At 45.1% G+C, this 27,580-nt stretch overlaps 1 protein-coding gene across 1 annotated transcript in view; it reads right to left on the bottom strand.

The window, feature by feature from the left end:
• LOC115102554 (low-density lipoprotein receptor-related protein 1-like) overlaps window positions 1-27,580 on the bottom strand; it is a 140,837-nt gene that overhangs the window by 86,551 nt on the left and 26,706 nt on the right. The window contains exons 2-3 of the mRNA XM_065005503.1: window positions 23,840-23,962; window positions 2,820-2,954 (exon numbers count right to left, since the gene is read on the bottom strand). Coding sequence (XP_064861575.1) covers window positions 2,820-2,954; window positions 23,840-23,962 — 258 coding nt within the window. The remainder of the gene's footprint in view (window positions 1-2,819; window positions 2,955-23,839; window positions 23,963-27,580) is intronic.

Below are 27,580 nucleotides of genomic sequence, written 5' to 3'. Positions count from 1 at the left end.
AGATCTGTTGGTGCCGTCTTGCCAATGACCATAAGAGCACAAACAGATCAGGGATCAGGCTATAAAGAAGGGCGTGCATAAATCATGGAGGGTTTCCATTGTGGAACGGGAGCAGAGAGGGACACTACCCTGACCCCATTCTCTTTCCCTGTCAATTAAACACTAGTGTGGAGATTATATGAGAGGCCTTGCCCCCTAACTGGCCTCTTCAGTCCCCAGAGAGAGAAAGCGAGAGAGAGAGAGAGAGAGAGAGAGAGAGAGAGAGAGAGAGAAAGAGATATAAAGAGAAAGAGAGATAAAAGAGAGAGAAAGAGAGATAAAGAGAGCGAGAGAAAGAGAGAGAGAGATAAAGAGAGAGAGCGAAAGAGAAAGAGAGAAAGAGAGATAAAGCGAGCGAGAGAAAGAGAGATAAAGCGAGCGAGAGAAAGAGAGAGAAAGAGAGATAAAGAGAAAGAGAGATAAGAGAGAGAGAGATAAAGAGAAAGAGAGAGCGAGAGAAAGAGAGAGAGAGCGAGAGAAAGAGATAAAGTGAGCGAGCGAGAGAAAGAGAGAAAGCGAGCGAGAGAAGGAGAAAGAAATAGAGATAAAGAGAGTGAGAGAAAGAGAGATAAAGCGAGCGAGAGAAAGAGAGAAAGAGAGATAAAGAGAGACGGGAGAAAGAGAGAGAGAGAAAGAGAGATAGCGAGAGAGAGAAAGAGAGATAAAGAGAGCGAGAGAGAGATGAAGAGAGCGAGAGAGAGCGAGAGAGATAAAGAGAGCGAGAGAGACATAAAGAGTGCGAGAGAGAGATAAAGAGAGCGAGAGAGATAAAGAGAGAGAGAGAGATAAAGAGAGCGAGAGAGAGAGAGAGAAAGAGAGCTGCCGGAAGTTCTTTAAATCGGCAGAGATGTGTGTGAAAGCCTCAGCTGCCCAGTAACACAGGCAGGGCAAAACCTGGCCATAACCCACATTTTAAAAACACCCTTCCACCACTCCTCAACCTCCCAAACCTAGCTCCACCATATTACCCTGTCACTCAAATGTATTGTACTGCGATAAATTCCTCCCTTGCCTGCCTCCTACTCTGACTCCCTCACTCCCCTTGTCAATAACTTCTGGATAATTATTTGAACACAGCGAATGCGCTTTGACCCATCATCACCAGGCTAGGGTCCACTTGGATTGGGCAAGCCGGCAGTTCGTTCAAGCAAACACTGGGATGCTTGTGAAATGGTGAGGCTTTTCATGAAATTGGAGGGCTCACGCACACACACACACTCAAACAACGTCGCAGCAGAAAGTTCTGGCAAACACACTGTCACTGGTGTGTGGTGTGGTAGTCCATCCTCACGGGGACAGATGGACCAGTGTGCTCGACCGGGGACAGGCGCTGCGGGTCATGTCTCGATGACATCATCGGCGGGAACATTGCGCAAGGCAGGGAATCTGTCCCTTTAACCTACATCACACAAATGTCACTTCAACTCTTATCCCCCCCCCCCCATTTCTGCTCAATGTCTTCCTGCTAAAAAAGAATTATAAACACATAAAAACTAGTAATAAACACCGAATTATGACAAAACACAGAAGTAATAAAACTTAAAGACAAAACTAAAGCAGAATTAAACACATTTTTAAAAACGGAATTATAAAGAAAAACTAAAGCAGAAGTAATAAACACATTTTAAAAAAGACAAAACTAAAGCAGAATTATAAACACAAAATAAAAACATTTTAAAAAGCGGAATTATAAAGACAAAACAGAAGTAATAAACACATTTAAAGACAAAACTAAAGCAGAAGTAATAAACACATTTTAAAAAAGCGGAATTATAAAGACAAAACTAAAGCAGAAGTAATAAACACATTTTAAAAAAGCGGAATTATAAAGACAAAACTAAAGCAGAAGTAATAAACACATTTTAAAAAGCGGAATTATAAATGCATAAAACCAAAAAGATATTCCAAAGAAAAACAAAGAGAGGCCATATCTTTCTCCGTATGAGATAGGACTGTGTGTACCTGTCAGTTCTAATGTGCACGGGTCTTTCCAGAGCCCGTTGGTGTTCTAGGACGTTGGCCAGCAGACACCCGTTTGTTTGGCGTCAATATTTGTTGTTGGGGAACGCACCAAACCAACAAAAACATGTCCCAGTATTATAAACACCATGGCATCAAACATGTTCGACTAATATCACTCAACCTCAGCTTTATGAATCCTCTGTTCTCGTTCTTTATCTCTCCAGTCGCCCCCCCCCCACACACACACAACTTTAATCTCTTCTCTTTTCCAATAAACACAGTCTTCCTCCATCAGCTGCTTTAATGAGACGGCCTCCGTTATCACAATAGCTCCTCTTCACTCTGGGGGGAAAAAAGTCATTAATTTATCAAATCAGGCCCTAGAGGCCCTAAATCAGCCCAGGCTCTGAGGCCACTTCCCCGGCTCTGGCTGGCAGAGCGGAGCATATATCCAGACAGCCAACCGGGCCGACAGAAAGGAGGAGAATCCCATCATCAAATCCAATCCCTGATATTAATTAGAGCCATAGAGAGGACATTATTGAGGCTTCTCATTGTGGAACCAGACAAAAAAGAAGAAGATAAGAGCCACACAGAGGGGACATATTGGCTGTCTGAAATAGCCTCCTATTTCCTGGCCAAAAGTAATGCACTATATAGGGAATACGTTGTCATTTCAGACAGCTATCGACTTCATAGTGTCGCATTGTGGAACCAGACAGAAAAGGAACACAGTCACTGGCTGCAACAGGATTGGCTGCCCCAGTGTCCTGGAGGAACTAGGAAGGACCCCAGAAAGCTGCGTGTGTGTGTGTTACCTCGACAGTGTGGCCCCTCGTCCCAGCCGTCAGTGCAGTCAGGGCTCCCATCACACAGCCTGCTCATGTGGATACACACATCTGTCCCCAGACACTCAAACTCATTGGCCGGACACCGGGACACTCTGTGTGGACCTGCAACACAAAAACGCACAGCAGACAGACGCACACATTAGTCCGGGATCAAAATGTACCAAAGGAACGAGTAAAAGTCGTAGGATGGCACCCTGCAAACACGACTACATTTACAAATATCAGCTTCAAAACACACATCCTCAAAACGAAATCAGGGACTTAAAAACAACAAGCTCTGACTTTTATTCACCCCCCCCCCCCCCCCCCCTGTGAGTGGAGCCTGTGAGTGGAGGGTACATTTCCAATGCCCGGGAGATGTTTAAAAATGTTTTCAAAAGACGAGAACATCTTTAAAAAGGGTCAATCAGAGTGTCGTTCAGCCAGTCAGCCTCAGCCAGACCGCTATGGAGAAGTGTTTAGTGTTAAATAGGTCCTGCCAGGCTGTAGCCTCACCATTCACTGGCCGTGCTGTGATAAGTAGTGGACTGACGGCAGTCTATTAGGCAGGGCATCTAGCGGTTTGCGTTTCCTTTGTCAAGACTTAGGCCACGAGCTGACCGTACAGAACAGCTCTGAATATTGCTTAAAGGTCGTTGTGTTGCCACGGCGCTGAGAGGATCTTAGAGCTCCTACCTAGGCTGCTAGCTAGGGATTGGACAATGTTTTTTTTTGTTCTGCTCTTTAACAGAAGAAAAAAAACATGTCAACGCACCTGTTCACGCAAGCCCACACGGTAAGTTAGAATTCAAAACCACATCCCTGACAACGAACGTTTAAAAAAAAAAAAACGCTTGTTAGATGGGACCAAAGTCCTGTGTACAGGGGAACACACTGAATAAATAACTCCATTTCAGACAGGAACCTTTTGTCATGAAACAAAAACAGTGACAAAGGAATATTGTATACTACAGTCAACAAATGGTATAGAATACCAAGTGGTCTCTCTCTCGCTCTTCCTCTCCAGAAGAAACTAGGATTTCTCATCTGTCTCTCTCTCTTTTAATGGGCTTTATTGGAATGGGAAAGACATGTTTACATTGCCAAAGCAAGTGAAATAGATCAAACAAAAAAATGTTCAGTTAACATTACACTCACAAAAGTTCCAAAAGAATAAAGACATTTCAAATGTCATATTATGTCTATATACAGTGCTGTAATGATGCGCAAATAGTTAAAGTACAAAAGGGGAAATAAATAAACATAAATATAGGTTGTATTTACAGTGGTATTTGTGCTTCACTGGTTGCCCTTTTCTTGTGGCAACAGGTCACAAATCTTGCTGCTGTGATTGCACACTGGTATTTCAACCAATAGATATGGGAGTTTATCAACATTGGATTTGTTTTTTTTCAAATTCTTGTGGGTCTGTGTAATCTGAGGGAAATATGAGTCTCTGATATGGTCATACATTTGGCAGGAGGTCAGGAAGCGCAGCTCAGTTTCTACCTCATTTTGTGGACAGTGTGCACATAGCCTGTATTCTCTTGAGAGCCAGGTCTGCCTACGACGGCCTTTCTCAATGCTCACTGAGTCTGTACATAGTCAAAGATTTCCTCATTTTGGGTCTGTCACAGTGGTCAGGTATTCTGCCACTGTGTACTCTCTTTTTAAAGCTAAATAGCATTCTAGTTTGCTTAGTTTTTTCGTAAAATCTTTCCAATGTGTCAAGTAATCATCTTTTTGTTTTCTCATGATTTAGTTATGTCTATTTGTGTTGCTGTCCTGGAGCTCTGTGAGGTCTGTTTGTGTTCGTGAACAGAGCCCCAGGACCAGCTTGCTTAGGGGGCTCTTCTCCAGGTTCATCTCTCGGTAGGTGATGTCTTTCTTAACCCTTTTGGCATAGGGGGCAGCATTTTCACTTTTGGATGAATAGCGTGCCCAGAGTGAACTGCCTCCTACTCTGTCCCAGATGCTAATATATGCATATTATTATTAGTATTGGATAGAAAACACTCTGAAGTTTCTAAAACTGTTTGAATTATGTATGTGAGTATAACAGAACTCATATGGCAGGCGAAAACCTGAGAAAAATCAAACCAGGAAGTGGGACATCTGAGGTTTGTAGTTTTTCAAAGCTTGGCCTACCGAATACAGTGGGATATGGATAAAGTTGCACTTCCTATGGCTTCCACTAGATGTCAACTGTCTTTAGAAACTTGAATGAGGATTCTACTATAAAGGAGGGGCTCATGAGACCTCTTTGAGTCAGTGGTCTGGCAGAGTGCCTTGGTCTCATGACGCGCGCTCCCAACAGAGTTACCTCTCGTTCCAGTGCTTTTCTTCAGACAAAGGAATTCTCCGGTTGGAACATTATTGATGTTTTATGTTAAAAACATCCTAAAGATTGATTCCATACATCGATTGACATGTTTATAAAGGACTGTAACGGAACTTTTTGAGTTTTTGTCTGGACGAAGTGCCTGCGCCTCATGAAGATGGATTACTGGGCTGAACACGCTAACAACAAGTGGTTATTTGGACATAAATGATGGACTTTATGGAACAAATCAGTCATTTATTGTCGAACTGGGATTCCTGGAAGTGCCTTCTGATGAAGATCATCAAAGTGAATATTTATGGTGTAATTTCTAACGTCTGTTGACTCAAATGGCGGATATTCCTCTGGCTGTTTTGGGTTCTGAGCGCCATTCTCAGATTATGCTTTTTCAGTAAAGTTTTTTTGAAATCTGACACAGCGATTTCATTAAGGAGAAGTCTATATTTAATTCCGTGAATAACAGTTGTATCTTTGGTCAATGTTTATTATGAATATTTCTGCAATATCACTGGATGTTTTGGAATCAAAACATTACTGCACGTAACGCGCCAATGTAAACTGAGATTTTTGGATATAAATATGCACATTATCGAACAAAACATACATGTATTGTGTAACATGATGTCCTATGAGTGTCATCTGAAGAAGATCAAAGGTTAGTGATTAATTTGATCTATATTTCTGCTTTTTGTGACTCGAGAGAAGAGTCAGAATCTGTACCAGAATCTGTGCAGAAGATCTAGGTGCTGCTGTATCCCCTCCTTGGTTGGGGACAGAAGCACCAGATCAGCAAACAGTAAACATTTGACTTCAGATTCTAGTAGGGTGAGGCCGACTGTTCTATTGCCCTCACCAATTCATTGATATACATGTTGGAGAGGGTGGGGCATAATCTGCATCCCTGTGGAAAGACATGTGTGTTTTATGCCAATTTAAACACACACTTGTTATTCGTGTACATGAATTTTATGTCGTACACCCCCCCAACACCCCTTTCCATCAATTTGTATTGCAGAATCTCATGCCAAATTGAGGCAAAATCGTTTTTGAAATCAACAAAGCATGAGAAGACTTTGCCTTTGTTTTGGTTTGTTTGTCAATTAGGGTGTGCAGGGTGAATACGTGGTCTGTCGTACAGTAATTTGGTAAAAAGCTGAGAATGATGTTAAAAGAGTTTAAGTATAGCCAATTGGAATTTGTGGTCTGTATATGTTACCATTTAATTTAGCATACCATCAACCCCACAGTCCTTTTTGGGTTGGTAGGGTTTATATTTGGTCCTGTAGAGAGAGAGAGAAAGCGAATGACAGAGGGAGCGAGAGAGCGTGAGACGAAAGAGAAAGCCTTGCCTCCTGTGCAGGAGAAGAAGAAAACATTAGCTTTGGAGTGTCTTGCGAGGTTTGGATTTCATAAGAATAGTTGAAGGTTCTTAATGTGTTATTTTCTTGAGGTGAGGTCAAGTACAACCAGGCGTTTGAAGTTATAATAAAAACTAAACTAAATCATAGACTAGCCAAGCCGACTGCAGAGAGAAAGACCTGCATGGGGTAAAGTGGTATTATATGCTCCCCAATGTCTCCAAGGTAAATTCATTCTGAAGTCACAATGCAATAACAGATGCTTCTAAACAGATTATCTGTCATAGACAGTGGATAAAACACGCTACAAGTGCCCGAGGACATCACTAGTAGCCAGTTTGAAATGCATCCGTTTCCCATTTACGAGCCTTTACGACATTCATGGAGAGTCCTCAGTCTATCATACCTACAGCCACCACAGAAGGTAGTCACATGTCACAGTGCCTCCACCACAGAAACGTCTACGTCGACTCCGCTCTACTACAGTGTAGTACTACACCTGGCTCAGCACCAGTGCCGCAGGTACCAGAGCCTTTAGATAGAATGAAATACCTCAATAGTATTTGAATGTAGACACAGTAAACCACAGTAATGCGCCGGAACAGCAATGGAACAGCAAGTCGTCTTAGTTAGACATAATAAAATAGCTCAATATAAATCTCTGCAAGTAGATTAGCCACTCCAGGGGACACTGCCTCATACCCAGACCTCCCAACATCTTGTCCTCTCAAAGCTCCTGCTTTACATTCAATCAACTCTGAGCCTAGCCTTTTCACAATAGACTGCAGGATATGAAACAAACTAGCTAGCCCCCAGAATGGCTCTGTTTGGCAACACTCCAAACCCGGTACAGGACACATTGTCGATTTACTGGTGTCCCAAACAGTTGTCCATTGAAATCAAAAAGGAAAATAATGGCCTGGGGGAAAACTAGATATAGCGGGTAATAAGAATGCCAAAACCCTTTCTAAGCCCGAAAGGTCTGCGCAAGACCTGAGAGTTGCATGAGGAAAGTAAACAGAAAGGAAAATGAGGAATTGAATAGCAGGGAGTGGGACACAAGACAACCATACCGGATTACACAGTGACTTTAACATGAGGATAATAAATGGTGGCCTCTGGCCTGTCTGGGAAGTTGTTGGCCGTCTATCGAGTGACACAGACCAACTCTCCCACACCACACAGGCAACGGCTGCCGAGTGACTTCCTCCTTGATCTGTCAGTGGCACCGGTCAGCACATTGCTGTGCAGCACAGTCAAAGTGAGGCCGGCCTTGCCTTCCACCACCTCGGGTCTCTAGAAAAACACAATTCTGGTTCGAAGCCAAGACCAGCATTTCCTTCAACAACAGTTACAGATGAGAAAATAAGAACATTAGACAGGGGAGTGCAGTGTGATCCCTGCACAATAGACATTGGTTTTGTAATTCACAATCCACCTCTGTAACTAATTATTCCCCATTCCATTTCAACAGCATAAAGTTGTGCGTGTGCACGGCAGCCGGATCCTTGGAGAGAGACAAAAAGGGTGCGAGTCAGAACAAGGTATGGAGCGTATTGGAGCCGTATGGAGGGCTTCGAGTATGGAGAGCTACTGAGATAAATGACATCTCCAACACTCATGACTGCTCCCAATGAGGGATAATTACAGCAATCTAATGAACTCCCTGATCACCTAATGGTGATGATACTAAATGGAAGGGGAGGGAATCCTCGCTGTTTCTTCGGGGATGTTAATGACTATGGCCTATAGAGCCAGTCTAAAGTGGGGATATCGGTTTCATTCCCATGCAGGTCTTTGTTTCAGGTGTGAGATGAGACAAGGCGAAACTATACCTTCCCCCTAACCACCTCCAACTCTTTCACCTCAACCAACCCCTGCTACCCCCCCCCCCCCCCCCTACCCCTCGCCCCCCTTTCCCCAGCCAGTGTGGTTACATAAAGACCATTAATTGTGACGCTTTTGTCCTCGGTATAAAGGCCTGGGTTTCTTCCCGTCCTACAGGGGTCCGTGGCTCCACCGCCAGGCCTCTGACTCCCATTCAGACTGCTGTCAACTGTAATGAACATGTACCTCAGGCAGGGTTAAAGGCCTGGCTAGTGACTACACTGGAATCAGAGGTAACGTCCCAAATAGCACCCTACTCCCTATATAAAAAAAAGACACTACATTTGACTGAAGTAGTGGACTATGAAAAGGAAATATGGTGCTATTTGAGAGGCATCAACAGTGTACCAGACAGTAACTACCCAGTACAAACATATGTGTGGTCTGCCCTGTCTGACCCTACAGTACCAGACCTATAAACACAGCTCTCGTAGAGAGCTTACACACCGAGGACACTTGCCTACCGGAACGAATTAAATCATCCGTGGTGCCAAATCCAGACATGTGGAGGTGACATTTAACTAATACGTCCAGTGATCACATGTCAGAGAGGGCAGAGGCTCCTGCAAAACACTTATAACTCTCCCGACAAAGTGATTGTTCATGTAAGCCCCATCTCAGACATAGTGTTTTCTACACAACATTCAATCCAATTCCATAAACTCTCTCCCAGACTCCCACCTCGTCTGAATTAATAAATAGTAGAACAGCATTTTATAAATGTTTCATATCTCCAGAGGTTGTTATAAAAAGGCAGGATATCATGAGGATATCTCCACGAACATAATGTCAGACTTTTCTTTACAACTTCAGATACAACAAAACAGTCCCTTTGAATATCGCCTAAAATAACACTGGGTGATAGTGGTGAGACAGCCAGCCAGGAAAAGAGAACAGAGGATGACTAACATGTCTGAAAGGTAGGGAATAATAACTAAAAACACAGTGCCAATTACACAAGAGGAAAGACTGGAGAAATTAGATTTGAGGACGAGAGAACAGAGGCTTGCTTGCTATGTCTAGATAGTCAGCATGGGTGTAGAGTGGAGAGAGAGATAGAGGGAGAGGCGAGGCAGAGGGAGAAGTGGGGGTGGGGGGGGGAATGTGTGTGTGTGTGTGTGTGTGTGTCAAAAGATAGCACCAGAAGAGACAGAGGGAAGACAGAAGCGATGCCTGTCTGGCGTGAGAAAGCCCTGTATTCCCTGGCTACTGACAGGCCTTGGAGGGTGAAGAGGGCTCCGGAGCACCGGTCTGAGGGATTTACAGGGCTTTGCTCCTTCCTCTGTGGAAGTCTGTGTGTGTGTGTGTGTGTGTGTGTGTCTGGAAGCGTCTGCACCTGCTGCCCCTCCAACCTCTACAGCAGCCCCTGTTAACGGGACAATGAGCACGCACACACACACACACACACACGATGGGCAACTGGAGAGAACCTCCCCCTGCCTCGAATAGTACAAGACCATTTCTCTCTAAAGGGATTATTTTAGCTTTAGAATACAAACCCACTTCCTGAATGCTGAATACTAGGCCGCGTCCCAAATCTCACCATATCCTCCATATAGTGCACTACTTTTCACCAGAGCCCTACAGGTCCTGGTCAAAGGTAGTGCACTAAACAGGGACCAGGGTGTCAATTGGGAGACAGTCCTAATCTGGAAATGTTCTGTTGTATAAAATATCCTTTCCCCCTCGGATAAGCCATTCCCTGACACTCCTTTAGTTCACAGACGTTTCCTCCACTGGTGTCTCCATCCACCGTTTCTCCCCACCAGCCCTACATCCCCACCACCCCTACATCCCCACCACCCTTACATCCCCACCACCCTTACATCCCCACCACCCCTACATCCCCACCACCCCACCCCCACCACCCTTACATCCCCACCACCCCTACATCCCCACCACCCCTACATCCCCACCACCCTTACATCCCCACCACCCCTACATCCCCACCCCTCCCACACCCCTCCCACATCCCCACCCCTCCCACACCCACATCCACACCACTCCTAAATCCCCCACATCTCAGTCCTGTGTGGCTCAGCTGAATGTGGGTTCCGTTCCCATGGGGGACCAGTACAAACAAAATATGAAAATGTATGCACTCACTACTGTATATGGCCTCCACCCCTCTGCTCTTTCCCTCTTCCCAGGGGGATGAGTCAGCATGACAGACAGACGGCTCAGACAAACGGGGGCCACACACTGACACACACACACACACACAGCCTCCAGTCGGGGCTCAAGGGCACAAGATGTACAGATAACCTTGATGTGTGGCCTTGCCGCCCGGGGCCTGGCTAGCTCGGGAAGCTGCAGCGAGCAGATAACTCAATCACCCAGCTCTCCTCGGAAGCTTCAGGCTACAGCATCCTCCATAACCATCCACCTCCAACGGGGCAGTGAGTGTGTGTGTGTGTGTGTGTGTGTGTGTGTGTGTGACAGTAATAATACCACAGCGTGGACACATCACTCTTCTCAGCATCTTTATCCTGTACAGGCACGGACCCATCAGCTGTCGTTGTCAATATTACATTCCATCTGTCCATGCTGTCATTCAGAGGACTGGACCATAGTGTGTCCCCTGATGCTAAACTACAACAATTACGTAGTGATATAAGCAGAGTTGGAGCTTTCGAGGGGGTCAGCTAGGTGACTTTAGGGAGGTCGTGGTTGTCTTGGATGCCCCCATAGGAACAAGGAAGGGGTTGGTATACCAGAGGGCTAGAGTGCTTCAATAGAACTATAGGGAGCGGCTGGAAGTTAACAAGTGCTAATTGACCATAGTTTTTCAGCTCGTTTTCTCCCACTGACTCAATAGAAGCTGTTAACATACCTTCTGAATACAAAGGCAAAGCGATTTACATGATTCAAATGCATCTCGACCAGCCCATCTTGGACATTAGCATGCTAAATGGAGAACTGGAATTCTCTGCCTCTAACCCCATTACAGGGGCTGAGTCACTGGCTTACTGGTGCTCTTTCATGCCGTCGCTAGGAGGGGTGTGTCACTTGAGTGGGTTGAGTCACTGATGTGATCTTCCTGTCTGGGTTGCCGCCCCACCTTGGGTGGTGCCATGGCAGAGATCTTTGTGGGCTATACTCTGCCTTGTCTCAGGATGGTAAGTTGGTGGTTGAAGATATCCCTCTAGTGGTGTGGGGGCTGTGCTTTGGCAAAGTGGGTGGGGTTATATCCTTCCTGTTTGGCCCTGTCTGGGGGTATCATCAGATGGGGCCACAGTGTCTCCTGACCCCTACTGTCTCAGCCTCCAGTATTTATGCTGCAGTAGTTTGTGTGTCGGGGGGCTAGGGTCAGTTTGTTATATCTGGAGTACTTCTCCTGTCTTATCCGGTGTCCTGTGTGAATTTAAGTATGCTCTCTCTAATTCTCTCTTTCTTTCTCTCTCTCGGAGGACCCGAGCCCTAGGGCCATGCCTCAGGACTACCTGGCATGATGACTCCTTGCAGTCCCCAGTCCACCTGGTCGTGCTGCTGCTCCAGTTTCAACTGTTCTGCCTGCGGCTATGGAATCCTGACCTGTTCACCGGACGTGCTACTTGTCCCAGACCTATTATTTGACCATGCTGGTCATTTATGAACATTTGAACATCTTGGCCATGTTCTGTTATAATCTCCACCCGGCACAGCCAGAAGAGAACTGGCCCACCCTTCATACCTAGAGGGGAACCAGGCTTTCTTCCTAGGCCTTTGGCCTTTCTAGGGAGTTTTTCCTAGCCAACGTGCTTCAACACCTGCATTGCTTGCTGTTTAGGGTTTTAGGCTGGGTTTCTGTAGAGCACTTTGAGATATCAGCTGATGTACAAAGGGCTATACAAATACATTTGATTTGAAAAGGGCAGGGAGAAAGTTGAACACAGAATTGCGGGGAAGGGTAGTAAATCGTTGCATAAAGTGGCTTAGGTTGAATCGAGAGAGAGAGAGACTCATCTAAAGGAGAGAGAAAGTGCTTACTTACTACAGAGACCCATTCAAACATCTGGTCCCAGTTGCTGCATTTCTGAACCAAACCACAATGAACGTGGCTCTGGCATCGCCTCACAAAGCACCTAATTGCACACAGACTTACAGACGGATTTGTCTTCCGGGTACTTTGCAGATCTCAAAACTAGCTGGAACCACCATTATGACATTGCAACTTGCATTGTAATAAAAATAATAAAAAGCCCGCCGTAGGCTTTATACCTGCAGTATGTGCCTCACGAACAACAGCAGAACAAACCAACGAATACATTTGAACAGCACATTTGGTTCCTTGTATAAAGCGCTTACAACAACAACAAAAAGACGCCTCAGTCCTCAATTAGGAGTCGGTTGGATTTCATTCAGGCAAAATACTTTTGTAAGCCCATTCGCTTACTTTAGAAAAGAACAGAATCCGGTCCTGTAAAATGTCCTAACCTCATACACGACATTATAAACACAACAGAAAGAAACTGGACGAAAAGCACGGAAATAAATACGTTGGGAAATGCATGAGAGGGTACATGCTGACGGTGCATGGAGAGAGAGACAGGGGAGCAGACTGTAGTTTCACCCAGTGGATTTATGTTTGCTTTCTGATACTTCGCCGACCTGAAATAGATTCACTTCTTCTCTCAAAACACAAAAGACATGCACTCAAAACACACCCACCTACCTTCCTACCCCACTTCACCAACCCTGGGTGTTTTAAGAAGTGCATAAAGTATGTGGATCCCTGGTTTCGCTCTTCCTGTTCCTGTACTGTGCCATTAGAGGGGATTCCTGAGGTAAGACAGATCCGTTATGTAATGACCTGCTACAGACTTCAAGGAGACAACTTTGTACGCCTCCAGACACACAATCTCCCCATCACAACAGATTCACTTACTGTACATTACCTGAATAACATTCAGTTTAAGTAACTTTTTAGACCAAAAAAAAAAAAAGCCTTTAGAATCACAAAAAGGAAGAATACAGCGAGGAACATGACTCATTGTGGCTCAATCCTGAAGGCTGGTGTCACTGTGGGCCACTTCCTGAGCCCTGGCTGAGCTGAAGGACACTTGGGGCGAAGTCTTGTGTTTCTAAGCAATAGGAAGCATGCAGTGTTGCACTGCATGGAGGGAGCCCACAGAGAGGGGTTTATAGGGTCACACCTGCAGACACAGGCCTGTACACGCAACAGACTGATGGTTGTCTGGGAGCATTGACGCTCTGGGAGGGAGGAGGGGGAAGGAAAGTGCGAGAGAAAGAGACCGAGACGGCGGGAGAAAGAGAGGGACAGACAAAGAAAAAAAAAGGAGACAGAGAGAAAGAGAGGGGGGGTCCTGACTATGGGCCGTGTACCTGGCAACCCGCCAACCTTCTGCCCCCCCCCCCCTTCCCCCTAAAAACGTCCCCCAGGCCCCTAGACCATCAAGGTGACTGCTGACCCCCCGCTCCTCCTAAAAAGGCTATAAGCGAGAACGCTCTACAGTGACTCCCGGCATCAACAACCATCACCACTACTGTATGCCAGAGGCCCATGTTAGCTTACAACCTCCTGCCTCACTAGCTCCGTCTGCGTCAGATCTGGGTTTAGATGGTATTTGTTTTGCTACAAAACATAACTGTGCTTGATTGAGCTTACCCGGCACAATGGAACCATCAGAATAGTCCCAAATGTGTAAAGACGGCCCATCTGGCGAACAGACAGGCTCAAGCAGAACTCTCAAAATGATTTGAAAGAAAGCAAATACTATTTGAACCGATGTCTGTCTGAGTCTGTGTCTTTACCCCCCTCAGGATGATTACAATGTAGGTAAATGGGGCTGCGTAATGACAGTGCAATAACGACAATTACAACCCCAGACAGACAGATAAGAGTGAGACAGACAGAACAGCAGTGGAGCACTGCTGTCTTCCTGCAGGTTTAGTTCCTGGGCGGGTTCCCAGGGTTGTAGATCAAAGCCCAATGATCGCCACCAGACAAACCCACACGCTTTCCGTTCAAAAAAAATCCCCCCTCCGCCTGCTATTAAGATGGCCTGCAGGTGAATTTATGGCGATGGGTTTTGCAGCAAGGACTATCATTTGGATTACTAGCGGTGGTATTTATCGAAAATGCGGCGCGCTAGGGCTTGTAGTTAAACACACAACCACTACGACTGATAGTGTGGTTGTCCCGCCTAGCGATCTTCAAATGAACGCACCAACTGTCAGTCGCCCTGGATAAGAGCGTCTGCTAAATGACTCAACATGTGAAATTCATGATGGTTTTTAGTTAACTGGTCATTGCATAAGGGTTAAGTGGGTGTAATGTTCAGCATGAGAGCTTGGATTCATATAGCCTGGTCCCAGATCTGTTTGTGCTGTATAGCCAACTCCTATATTTTATTTATTTATTTTACCTTTATTTAACTAAGCAAGTCAGTTAAGAACAAATTCTTATTTTCAATGACGGCCTAGGAACAGTGGGTTAACTGCCTGTTTAGGGGCAATGACTACAGGACAATGACTACAGGAGTTGTCAAGACAACAAACAGATGTGGGGTCCAGGCTACTGGCTGTGTGTTGCTCAGGAGAGAGAGAGAGAGAGAGAGAGAGAGAGAGAGAGAGAGAGAGAGAGAGAGAGAGAGAGAGAGAGAGAGAGAGAGAGAGAGAGAGAGAGAGAGAAAGTAGAGGGCAGGGTGTTCCTTGTTGCTTTATGTATGTTCTTTCACAGTGAGTGGAGCGGCATTTTCCTGATGATATATTGACCTACTTAAAGAAATAAGCAAGGCCCACGTTGGCTGCCAGCTTCGCCTGCTCAGTCGCAGCGTCTGATTTACAGGACAATCACTGAGTACAGCACCAGGGGGATCCGGCAGAGCGGGAGGTTGAACGACAGCCAGACGACAGGAGATAGGCAGGGAGGGGAGACAGAGAAAGAAGGGGGAGATAGAAGAATGATGGCATCTGATCTATGGATATAGAAATATAGAACAGCAACAACAACAGGGGGGGAGAGATACTAAGAGGGAGGGAGAGAGGGAAAGAAGGGGGAGATAGAAGAATGATGGTATCTGATCTATGGATATAGAAATATAGAACAGCAACAACAACAGGGGGGAGAGGGGGGGGGGTAGATACTAAGAGGGAGGGAGAGAGGGAAAGAAGGGGGAGATAGAAGAATGATGGCATCTGATCTATGGATAGAAATATAGAACAGCAACAACAACAGGGGGGGAGAGATACTAAGAGGGAGGGAGAGAGGGAAAGAAGGGGGAGATAGAAGAATGATGGCATCTGATCTATGGATATAGAAATATAGAACAGCAACAACAACAGGGGGGAGAGGGGGATAGATACTAAGAGGGAGGGAGAGAGGGAAAGAAGGGGGTGATAGAAGAATGATGGCATCTGATCTATGGATAGAAATATAGAACAACAACACGACAAGGGGGAGAGAGAGAGAGAAATAAGAAAAAGGGAACCAGAGAAAAATTGAGAAAGAGAAGTGTGTGTGTGAATTGAAAATACCTTGGGACACAATCTGCTAGTTAGTAATGAACTGAAACTGGTTATAATGCTGTAATTACATACTCTGATTCCCGACAACACACCCACTTGATTGTACTTTGGTCACGGGGGAGGCATGTCAAAACGAAACTATTGGGAAAGAGCTGGAAGTTGTGTTTACACCCTCTGACGTTTGAACTAAAAGCTCGGTGTAGAAAGATCTCTGTAAAGAGAGTGTCTGAGTGTGTTCGTAGAGAACTGTTAACAGGCCGAGTTAAACCTTTTGATTCAGTAGGCAACTAAACATTTCACTTTTGGAACAAAACAACAAACGCCTTGAACTCCTTAAACACACATAAATACATAGGTTTGTTAACCCCCATCTCCTTTACGTTGCGAGTCCAGTATGGACACCCTAGAGCCACTGCCCCCACAGAGCAACAGTCACTAGACAGGAGGTTGGTGCCATCATGCCCGATCCCTGCCACTCATTGTCATGTTTGGCTTGACAATCACACCAATGGGAGTAGAGCACAAACAGATCTGGGACCAGGCTAACCAGTCATTCCTGGGTTGATACTCAGGAATAGCTGTTTATTTGACTCCTTGTGTTACTGCGTGTTATTTTTTTAAAACTCTGCATCGTTGGGAAGGGCTCGTGAGCAAGCATTTCACGGTAAATTCTACACCGGTCGTATTCGGGCGAGCGTGACAAATACAATTTGATTTGAGTTATCTGTAGGCCGTCATTGTAAATAAGAATTTGTTCTCAACTGACCTGCCTAGTTAAATAAAAGGTGAATTATTATTTTTTTTTTTTATCTGTCCTGTTCTATTGCCGTTCTGGCATCTCTACTGCTTTTTTAAAATTTTCCTGGAAAAGGCAACTACGGGATACAACAGAAGTCAACAGAGAACGTTCAACCTGTCTAAGAGAGAGACATCTACACAGAACTGCTGAGTTGATGATATGTGGTTATATCTGTCCTGCTCTTCAGCCTAGTACTGACATTCTGGACATCCCACTGACTGCCTCCACAGAGCCTAGTCACTCCTGGGTTGACATGTGGTTGACATGTGGTAATATCGGTCCTGTTTTGGGGCTCTGGGCCAGACCCTCAGTTACTCATCTCCATACGGTGTTGGAGTGTTTATCGAGAGAGAGAGAGAGAGAAAGAGAGAGAGAGAGAGAGGCCTCATTGTTTACAGTCTGTTAGGCAGAGTGGCTCTCACGCTGTTGCCTCTAAAGTAGGGAAGACGGAGAGAACGGCCAAGGCTGACCTGAACACGGCTGTAGTACTCGGACCTGGGTTCAAATAGGATTTGAAAGATTGCACATACTGAATAGGTGCTTGAGGAGTGAAATGAATAGTAAAATACATTAAACTCCTGAAAGACTGAACTGCACCCACCCCCCCATCATCAGTTAGGCTACAAAGCAATTGGATGTAAGTGAAATGTCCATACCACTCATGTCATTTGCCCACATAGACAATGCAGTGTTTCATCTGACTGAAGAGGACTGTGTGGAGAGCAGCGTTTCAGCCACCGGGAGCCCATCAAGATCAGTTCGGGTCAATTAAACCCGTCACACAGTCACTCCTGTTCCTTCAGCCTCTGTTGAACTGAAAGGAAACTCCGGCACACTGGTGATCTTGATGTCTGCAGATTTCAAAATGGAGCTGTAGGGCCAACGCTTCTATTCAAATCTGTCTCGGCTCTGGCGTTTGAAATGACAATCAACGTGATACGTCTCGGATGGGTCACACTCTATTTGGATAGTCCTGATAGTATGACCATCCGTAGAGCATCTACAGATGGATCGTCAACAAACTAGCTGTCGATAAGCACCCGCTTCCTAAAGGTACGGTTACGTTCAGGGTTTAAAATAAGAGTAGAAGCGTTAAGGTTGATTTCCGGGGTGGCGTTAGTGGCGTCATCTGTCAGAGCAGCTTATCGATGACTGCACATCTGTAAATAGCCCACCCAACTACCTCATCCCCATATTGTTTTTTTGTTTGTTGCTCTTTTGCAGCCCAGTATCTCTACTTGCACATCATCATCTGCACATCTATCACTCCAGTGTTAGTGCTAAAATTGTAATTATTTCACCACTATGGCCTATTTATTTCCTTACCTCTGTAATCTTTCTACATTTGCACACACCGTACATAGATTTTTCTATTGTGTTATTGACTGTACGTTTGTTTATTCCATGTGTAACTCTTTTGTTTGTGTCACACTGCTTTGCTTTATCTTGGCCTGGTCACAGTTGTAAATGAGAACTTGTTCTCAACTGGCCTACCTGGTTAAATAAAAGGTGAAATATATATATATTTTTAAGTATATAGTTGAAACGTTACTGATCTACAGATGGACTATCCAAATAACGTGTCACCGTCGGAAGCTCTACATCAAAACAGATTTACTGTGCCTTGAGAAACCAGCCATTGTAGGATTTTTTGGCATAGGATTTAATTCAACGTTTTTTCCCAATAACTCAGTGAAAGTCAGAGGCAACATTAGCTTCATGTGCAAGCTGACCTTTCTCGAGTGGATTCGTCCATTAAAGAGGAGTCAGAGTGTTAGTTTGGCATGATGGACGACGGAGAGGAGAGTGAAGGGGGTTGGAGACTAGACTGTCTAGGCAAGACAAGAAGGACAGGGAGTTGGTAGTGTGCGTGTGTGTGTGTGTGTGTATGTTTAGACTAGAGGAGAACCGGGGGTTAGGAGGAGTGTCAGTCAGGCTACACGTTATTAAAGACCCTGTTAGCTCTGGAGGAATGGAGAAACCGGCTGCTTTTCTTTTACACACTTTTCCATTTAGGGGGTGAAATCAGACCTGGGTTCCACTAGTATGCGTTTCCTTTCAAACACTTCACTTCAAACACTAGATGGAACTATTCCATATTATTTTAGGAGTATTCCATTGGTCCTTGACCAATGGGAGAGAGAAAGAGGAAGGAAGTGGAGAGAATATTTGGAACTATTGAACTGTGACTTTCTAGTTCATCTCCAGACAACACATTTTAACTCAGACTGAGGCAACCAACATATGTATTTAAAAAAAAATGTTAAAGTTGGTCTGGGTGTCCCATGTACTCATTGAACTGACAGATATTGGCGATCTAGAGAGGGATATAGGATACAGCTTGTATCCAGATTAGCTTGTACGGTCTCGCCAACTTTTACTGGCCTTTGTCACGCCAATGACCACAGGAGTTGGCAAGACAGCACAAACACATCTGGAACCAGGCTAGGATAGGCTACAAGAGAATTTGCCAGAGAACTTGTTGACCTATCCATGGATGGGAGACACATTCAAGCTCAGAAACAATGATATGCAGCAACATAAAAGTTCCCTTTCTCAATTTTAACACCAACATTAATGTTTCATTTATCTATTAAGGCAACAGAAAATATTTATTGCACTATTTATGCATTTCATACATTTGGGATCCAAAAGGTCCATCTGTGAATACTTAAGTGTTTTTCTCCAGCAATAACAAACGACATCATTCTGGGTGTCAGCCACTTGTAGGGCCCAATAAAATCTGCATTGCAGGGAGAACGCGGACAGAATCACAGAATCCAGACATTAAAACCGAATTCAACAACATTCAAACATTTATTGAACTTCGTAACAAATCAACTAAATATTTTTTACTTATTAGAAAATGCATTACTTAATAATAATAAGACATGAACAAAAAATGCATCACTAATTCATATTTTCCTGTAACGTTCTGAAACGGCACAGGAATACCCCTCTGTGTGTTTGTGTTTAAAAAGATAATTTCACCTTTATTTAAATAGGCCATAGTAGCGAAGTAATTACAGTTTAACAAGTTAACACTGGAGTTATAGATGAACAGATGATGATGTGCAAGTAGAAATACTGGGGTGCAAATTAGCAGAAAAGTAAATAAAAACAATTTGGGGATGAGGTAGGTAGATTGGGTGGGCTATTTACAGATGGGCTATGTACAGCTGCAGCGATCGGTTAGCTGCTCAGATAGCTGATGTTTAAAGTTAGTGAGGGAAATATAGGTCTCCAGCTTCAGCGAGTTTTGAAATTCGTTCCAGTTATTGGCAGCAGAGAACTGGAAGGAAAGGCGGCCAAAGGAGGTGTTGGCTTTAAGGATGACCAGTGAGATATACCTGCTGGACCGCGTGCTACGGGTGGGTGTTGTTATCGTGATCAGTGATATGAGATAAGGCGGAGCTTTACCTAGCATAGACTTATATATTACCTGGAGCCAGTGGGTCTGGCGATGAATATGTAACAAGGGCCAGCCGACTAGAGCATACAGGTCGTAGTGGTGGGTGGTATAACAGGCTTTGGTGACTAAACAGATGGCACTGTGATAGACTGCATCCAATTTGTTGAGTAGTGTGTTGTAAATGACATCGCCGAAGTCGAGGATCGGTAGGATGGTCAGTTTTACGAGGGTATGTATAGCGGCGTGAGTGGTGGAGGCTTTGTTGCGAAATAAGAAGCCGATTCTAGATTTAATTTTGGATTGGAGATGTTAAATATGAGTCTGGAAGGAGAGTTTAAAGTCTAGACAGACACCTAGGTATTTGTAGTTGTCCACATATTCTAAGTCAGAACCATCCAGAGTAGTGATGCTAGTCGGGCGGGCGGGTGCAGGAAGCGAACGGTAGAAAAGCATGCATTTGGTTTTACTAGCGTTTAAGAGCAGTTGGAGGCCACGGAAGGAGTGTTGTATGGCATTGAAGCTCGTTTGGAGGTTAGTTAACACAGTGTGCAAAGAAGGGCCAGAAGTATACAGAATGGTGTCGTCTGCGTAGAGGTGGATCAGGGAATCACCAGCAGCAAGAGCGACATCATTGATATATACAGAGAAAAGAGTAGGCCCGAGAATTTAACCCTGTGGTACCCCCATAGAGACTGCCAGAGGTCCAGACAACTCCGATTTGACACACTGAACTCTGTCTGAGAAGTAGTTGGCAAACCAGGTGAGGCAGTCATTTGACAAACCAAAGCTGTTGAGTTTGCCGATAAGGATACAGTAATTGAGAGTCGACAGCCTTGGCCAGGGCGATGAATGCGGCTGCACATTACTGTCTACTATCAATGGCGTTTATGATATCGTTTAGTATCTTGAGCATGGCAGAGATGCACCCGTGACCAGCTCGGAAACGGAACGCATACGAGTCACATGAGCGCTACAGAAATGTCGCTAACCAGTCTCTGGCTGATGCACACCTGCATTAAGGCGATAATATGTAACTTTTTGGGCAACCTGATCAAATGTACATAGAAATGTGAGTTATAGATCAGTCATTGTCATTGAACACAAGTCTAAGAAGTAGGATATATTCTATTTCTTTGTTTCCAGTTAATTTCACAGCAGTTTCGATGGTACAATGATTATCTTCACAATGAGAGCTTGTTTTGTCAAACTGAAATTAGGCAAACAATTCGAATTTTTGCAACCAGGAAATGGCGGCGCGATTTTGCATATTCCACCTTTAAAGGGTAAATGCACCAAAAAATCAAAAGTGGTCACCTGATGTGGTTTGAGTATTGTTGTGGACTTAGAACATCCAATTTCCTTGTAAGAAATAAAACGTTTAAAAAAATAAATAAAAAATGGGGGGAAAAGTGGAATATTGGAAAAAAACAGAGAACAGAATTTGGGGAAAAACTAAACGTAATCAGGTAAAAAATGTAACAGATTTTACAGAGCCCCAACTCGTCTGATGAGTCGTCGCCCTATGATGAGAGACGCATCGCAATTAGTCACCATTATAATCTCCTCCATACCATATACACTCACACCCATTACATAGTGAGTGTCTGGGTGCAGAGACGGAGAGGGTGGCTGTCATCTGTGACGGTCTTGCCTGAGGCCCGGCCTCTCAGAGAGACCACACAGATGAGATGAGGCCGAGTCTAGACACGAGCAGACATCCCTCTGAATAGCCAGACTAAACAACCGGACGTCATTAGAGAGAGCCATTAACTCACTAGACTATAACTGCCCAACCGGGCCGGGCCAGACTGGGCAGTCGGACAGGGCAGTCTCTACACTGGTGTCCTTCAGACAGACGGAGAGGGCAGAACCTGACCGAATGTTACACTGGCTGAACAAGGCTTCACCTCTTTACTGCACTAATTAAAATGGTGACGTGAGCGCAAAGAAATGGCCACCGTGGTTTGTACTGTAGATGATCAGTGGATGAGCTGAATGGGAAGGAAGGTCAGTGGTGCTAAGAACAATCGTAACATCTAAACGCAACGTCCTACAGGCTACAGCAGCCCTGAGGGCACCTCCACAGAGAGGTGGCCCTACAGAAGCTATAGGGCCACCTTTCAAGAAGTTGTTAAACATAAGTGACTTGGGGGGGGGGGGGGGGGGCTTGCCCTGCTCGCTGCTGTTGGCTGTAGCGCAGCGTTTCTTAAAAGTATGAACCTGTTAAATGGCGGCTCGCGACGGAAATGTGTCATTATTTCATTAAATTACTGGAATTGATTTGGCCAAGTGCTCTCTGCTCAGCAGCGGTCTCTGCTCTAGTTGGGCAGCTGCGCGAGTGGGAGAGGTCAGCGGGAGATGCCGCAGTTTTCTTGGAAGATCACACCGCGACCCACACGCTGCAGCGCTGTGGTTCAAGCCACCAACTGGCTATTCCTCAACGCTGTCATGAAATGGACGCATGCCAGCCACAAGTTCTGACTGAGCTCAGTCGTCTTGAAACGCAAATACAGCAACAAATTTAGTCTCTTTCATACAAAGTTTGCATTTTGTGCGGGGAAGTGCTTAGTAATGAGTCTCTCGAAACGAACAAAATTTATAAAACGACACATCCTGACCAAACATCCAAGCACTACTGGACATGACAGTAAACCCAGGGAGTCATTTCAGAACAGGGTAGAATGCTCCAGGAAACAGTGCTTGCTTCGAAATCGGAAACGTCAGTCAACTAACAAGGCATTGTCGTCATTTTATAACAAGAGATGATAAGCAGAAATAAGGGAGTACTCCCTCTCATAGTAGTAGATGCGAGTTTCTCTTTCAAACAATCCCCTGGCCTTTTAACATTACACAGATAATAGCTAACGTTAGCCAAAGCAAGCTAACTAGCTCCTGATAGTGCAACCCTAAGACACGGTACAGAGGAAGAGGAAGATGAACAATGATCAGGCCTACTGTACATTTTACTGTAGAAATTATTGTTGAAAACAAGTCTAGGTTGGAACTGTTGCAAGTAATCATTTTTATTCTGAACTGGAATAAACTGATTGAAGCTAGATGTTTTTTGGGACAAACACTCACACAGTTCCTTGTTGCTCATCTGCAGCAGGAAGTGGTCTCCTGCCTGACTGAGAAAGCAGCAAGATGTTCTGATCCAGTTTGGCACCTCCTACCTATGCGAGTCAGGGTTCTCAAGTACAGAAACAGTGTCAATGCTGAGTATGAACTCAGTGTTGGACTGTCAAAAACTGAGCCCAGAATAGACATGCTCGTTGAAAACTTCAACCAGCAACACACACCATTAGGACTGTGTGTGTGTGTGTGTGTGTGTGTGTGTGTGTGTGTGTGTGTTCTGGTCTACATCTGTGTGATGATCAATCAGTTTATTCCAGTTCAGAATAAAATATATATATATATATATTTTAACAGCAAAAGTTCCAACCTAGACAGGTGTGTAAGAGTGTTTTTAACGGTGAAAAATAAACATGAAAAGATATTTATGGGTATTTGTTATTTGTTTTTGTCTTTATTGCATTTTTGTTTTAGGCATAAGGGCAATGAAATGTACCGATATTTACGTATAGTTGCATATTTTCTAAGCTCGGGACCCAGGAACACACAGGATTTCTAATTTGGGTCCTAAGGCTGAAAAGGTTGAAGAAACCCTGCTGTAGAGGGCTATACTAGAACTGTACTTACAGGTATCAGATATCACATAACATGCAGGCTAACTGTACTTACAGATATCAGGCGCTTCGTCTGATCCGTCCGGACAGTCCTTCTCTCCATCGCAGCGCCATCCTTTAGAGATGCATGTCACCTGGTCCTTACACACAAACTGCTTAGGACTGCAGGTCTTCGGAGCTGGAACATACACAGACAAGGTGTTAGAGTCCTTAGTTATTTTTGGAGAATTGTCCCCCCCCCCACCCACCCACCCCAGAGATCCTGTAATACAACGACATATGTAATTCTACGATTTTCCCCTACACTGCATTATTGTGCCTGTATTTCTGTTTTTAAAAAATGTATGAATGTTTTATTTTCAACTGAACAGAAAGTAGGCTGGAGACCCACTAGTGAAGACATTCATTGGATCAGGACTGTTGTTGCTTTTGGTGTGTTTTTTTTTTTTTGTGGGCAGGTTGTTACAGCGTTAGCATATAGACTCGCATAAACTGGCCTCATTAAAGTGGCGCTTCACAAGGTTTCCCAGAGTGTGGTTGAGTCTTACCAGACCAGACTTGGTCTCAAGTACTATTTGTTTGATTTCAAATACTTTCAGCGTTTGGTGGAGCCTTGCCTGGAGTGTCCGCTGGGCGGGGTTGCACATTTTGGGACTATGCCATTGGTTGGGACTATGCCATTGGTTTAATAGTGCCAGGCAAGCTCAATCCAGGGCAGCTAGAGTATTTGAGAGATGGCAAATACTATTTGAACCCAGGTGTGAGTCCCAGTTGAACCATGTCAGCAGAGGGGCAGTGCCAGACAGAGCTAGAGGGCCATTGGGCCGTCAGAGCCACTCTGTGGTGCTACCATGTGGTAAACCAACCTCAACAATCTCTGCTGACACGTACTGCTCAGAAATACCACACCGGGATTTTTCTCAGAGGTCAGAGAAAATGACTGACTGCTCAGTGATGACCGTGAAGACTGTGGTAGAAATGAAAATGCTTCTGGTCGGTCGGTTACGTTGAAAACCCCCCTCAGAGGTTAATCAAAAGCAGAGGGAAAACGGGCTGTCTGGGGAGAGGAAATAAACAAACTGCTAACCGACTTAAAGGCACCAGTGTTGGGAGTGAGTGAGTTTGTAGAAGAGTGTGGGCAAAACAGTTTTCTGAATGAGGTGCTCCACTCCCTGTGGTGGATTGGATAGAGCAGGGTTATTGACCTTGTGTTGACCCATGCATGGTCACCCAGCAACAGGGTGTGTGTGTCACCCTGGGCCTGGACTAAGGCCTTTTAGTCTGGAAAATTCCATCACAGATCATGAGGGGAACAGCCTGGTTTGTTGCTGACAGCCAGGTCCTACATGACAAATATGCTAGTTTGGCCGACTGGCAGCATTGCCTCATTGTATCTGGTTCCTGCCTTTCAGTCAGTACATTGGTATTCAGATAGAGGAGGAGGCAGAGGAGGCGGCGGAGGAGGAGGTGGTGCTGTTGGGAGGCAGAGTTGAATACTGTTGGCAAAGACTCTTCTCGTGAGTCAGCAGAGTACGATCACGATGTGTTGACTAGATGAAAATGAATCATTGCTGTAGGATTAAAACCAAGCACAAAACTAACTCGACAAATAAACCAACCCTCCCAGACAGTTACAGTGGTTCCCAACTCTAATCAGGATTCAGGAGGAGAGAAGAGTACTGTATTGGTCGTGTGTCTACCTCAGCTGGGGACCTCATTGTTACTGTACTTGTTTTAGAGAGAGCAGAGCAGACCAGCAGTGTTGTGGAAACAGAGCAGAGTCCCACACACACTGAGAGAGAGAGAGAGAGAATCGCAGGACATAGCAGACCATCTCATTGTGATTCTCTGCAGGAACTGGCCCCTCTCACTCGCTCTCCCTCCCTCCCTCTCTCTCTTTCTCCATCTTTCGTTCCCTCTCTCCCTCCCTCAGCACATCATTTAGCAGGCAGAGCGGTGTTTGGGGGAAGGGAGCGGAACACAAGGGGAAAGTGATGTGACTGCAATCACAAGAGAGTATGGGGGCAGTGTATCATTGTGGTCATGTTCTCTCTAAACTGTCATGCTAAGGGATTTAGGGCGAGAGAGCCCTGGGAGTGAGTGAGTGTGTGTGTGGACTCAAACGTGGTGCCTCATGAGTGTCAGGTTATTGTAAATACAATTAGAAGCTGAAGGGTATACTGCAGATCAAATGACAGCCGTCTTTAATACACTAACAGCACCGTGATGTTTGAAATGATTAGGAGAGTGACGGTACATTCAGAGCCACGTCGCCGCTCTCTTTCCAGGCCTCTCTATTTACACTCAAGGACGTGAGAGGACAGACGTTTCCCAAAATGAAGGCATTTCCCAATGTGACAGGAATGTAATATGTGAACACAACCATGAATGGATAGGAGAGAACGACTCTGCGAGTGCACAAGCTTCACGAGGCCCTAGCAACCGCATAGGGGAGGGGCAAAAATAAAGACGGAGGGAGAGAGAAAACACAGTCAAAAATAATAATAATGATGATAATTCAATTAAGAACAGACAGAAGCCGATGACCGAAGGAACTTCGATGACATGCACACACCTAGTGCCAAAGAGGGCCCACTGAGATGGAACAAGAGGCGAACCATGGCCCGAGGGCTATTAGTAGTTACAGCTTCCTCTTTATTGGTCATTTATGACCATTTCCTGTATTTGTCAATTCTGCAATGCTGTAAATACATTAGCTTCCCTTGCACTGATAAACAGTACTACCCTTCCATTGATACTACCCTTCCCTTGCACTGATAAACAGTACTACCCTTCCATTGATACTACCCTTCCCTTGCACTGATAAACAGTACTACCCTTCCATTGATACTACCCTTCCCTTGCACTGATAAACAGTACTACCCTTCCATTGATACTACCCTTCCCTTGCACTGATAAACAGTACTACCCTTCCATTGATACTACCCTTCCCTTGCACTGATAAACAGTACTACCCTTCCATTGATACTACCCTTCCCTTGCACTGATAAACAGTACTACCCTTCCATTGATACTACCCTTCCCTTGCACTGATAAACAGTACTACCCTTCCATTGATACTACCCTTCCCTTGCACTGATAAACAGTACTACCCTTCCATTGATACTACCCTTCCCTTGCACTGATAAACAGTACTACCCTTCCATTGATACTACCCTTCCCTTGCACTGATAAACAGTACTACCCTTCCATTGATACTACCCTTCCCTTGCACTGATAAACAGTACTACCCTTCCATTGATACTACCCGTCCTTGAGACAGTCGCAACAGCTGAACATAGCCAGACAAAAGGGCAGGTCCAGCAATGAGGCCGGGAGAGGAGTGGTACTGAGCCCAAATCAGGCTGCTGTGTGTGGATATTCTCCTCCTCGTCCCCTGGCCTTTCTAAGCCGAACCTGGAGCATAGATTCAGGTAGGAGAAGGGACCAGAGGAAGTATTAAAGCCTAGAGTAGGATGCTATGTACGGGCATTTCCCTCTCATTCCCCTGCCTCTCCGGAGCAGCGAGCCTGGAGCAGCTCAGCCACTTGTTCTCCATGACTGGGCATATAAACTGGAAATAAAACATTGCGGATTCTAATTTTATCAACGCTCCACCATACCAGTGTGTACACACGCACGCACGCACGCACACACACACACACACACACACACACACACACACACACACACACACACACACACACACACACACACACACACACACACACACACACACACACACACACACACACACACACGGGAGAACCTCCAGGGGTAATTGGAGGTTGCTGGC

The sequence above is a fragment of the Oncorhynchus nerka genome, linkage group LG20, assembly GCF_034236695.1.
Source record: "Oncorhynchus nerka isolate Pitt River linkage group LG20, Oner_Uvic_2.0, whole genome shotgun sequence".
NCBI classification, from domain to species: domain Eukaryota; kingdom Metazoa; phylum Chordata; class Actinopteri; order Salmoniformes; family Salmonidae; genus Oncorhynchus; species Oncorhynchus nerka.
This window is presented reverse-complemented; position numbering and strand designations above follow the sequence as displayed.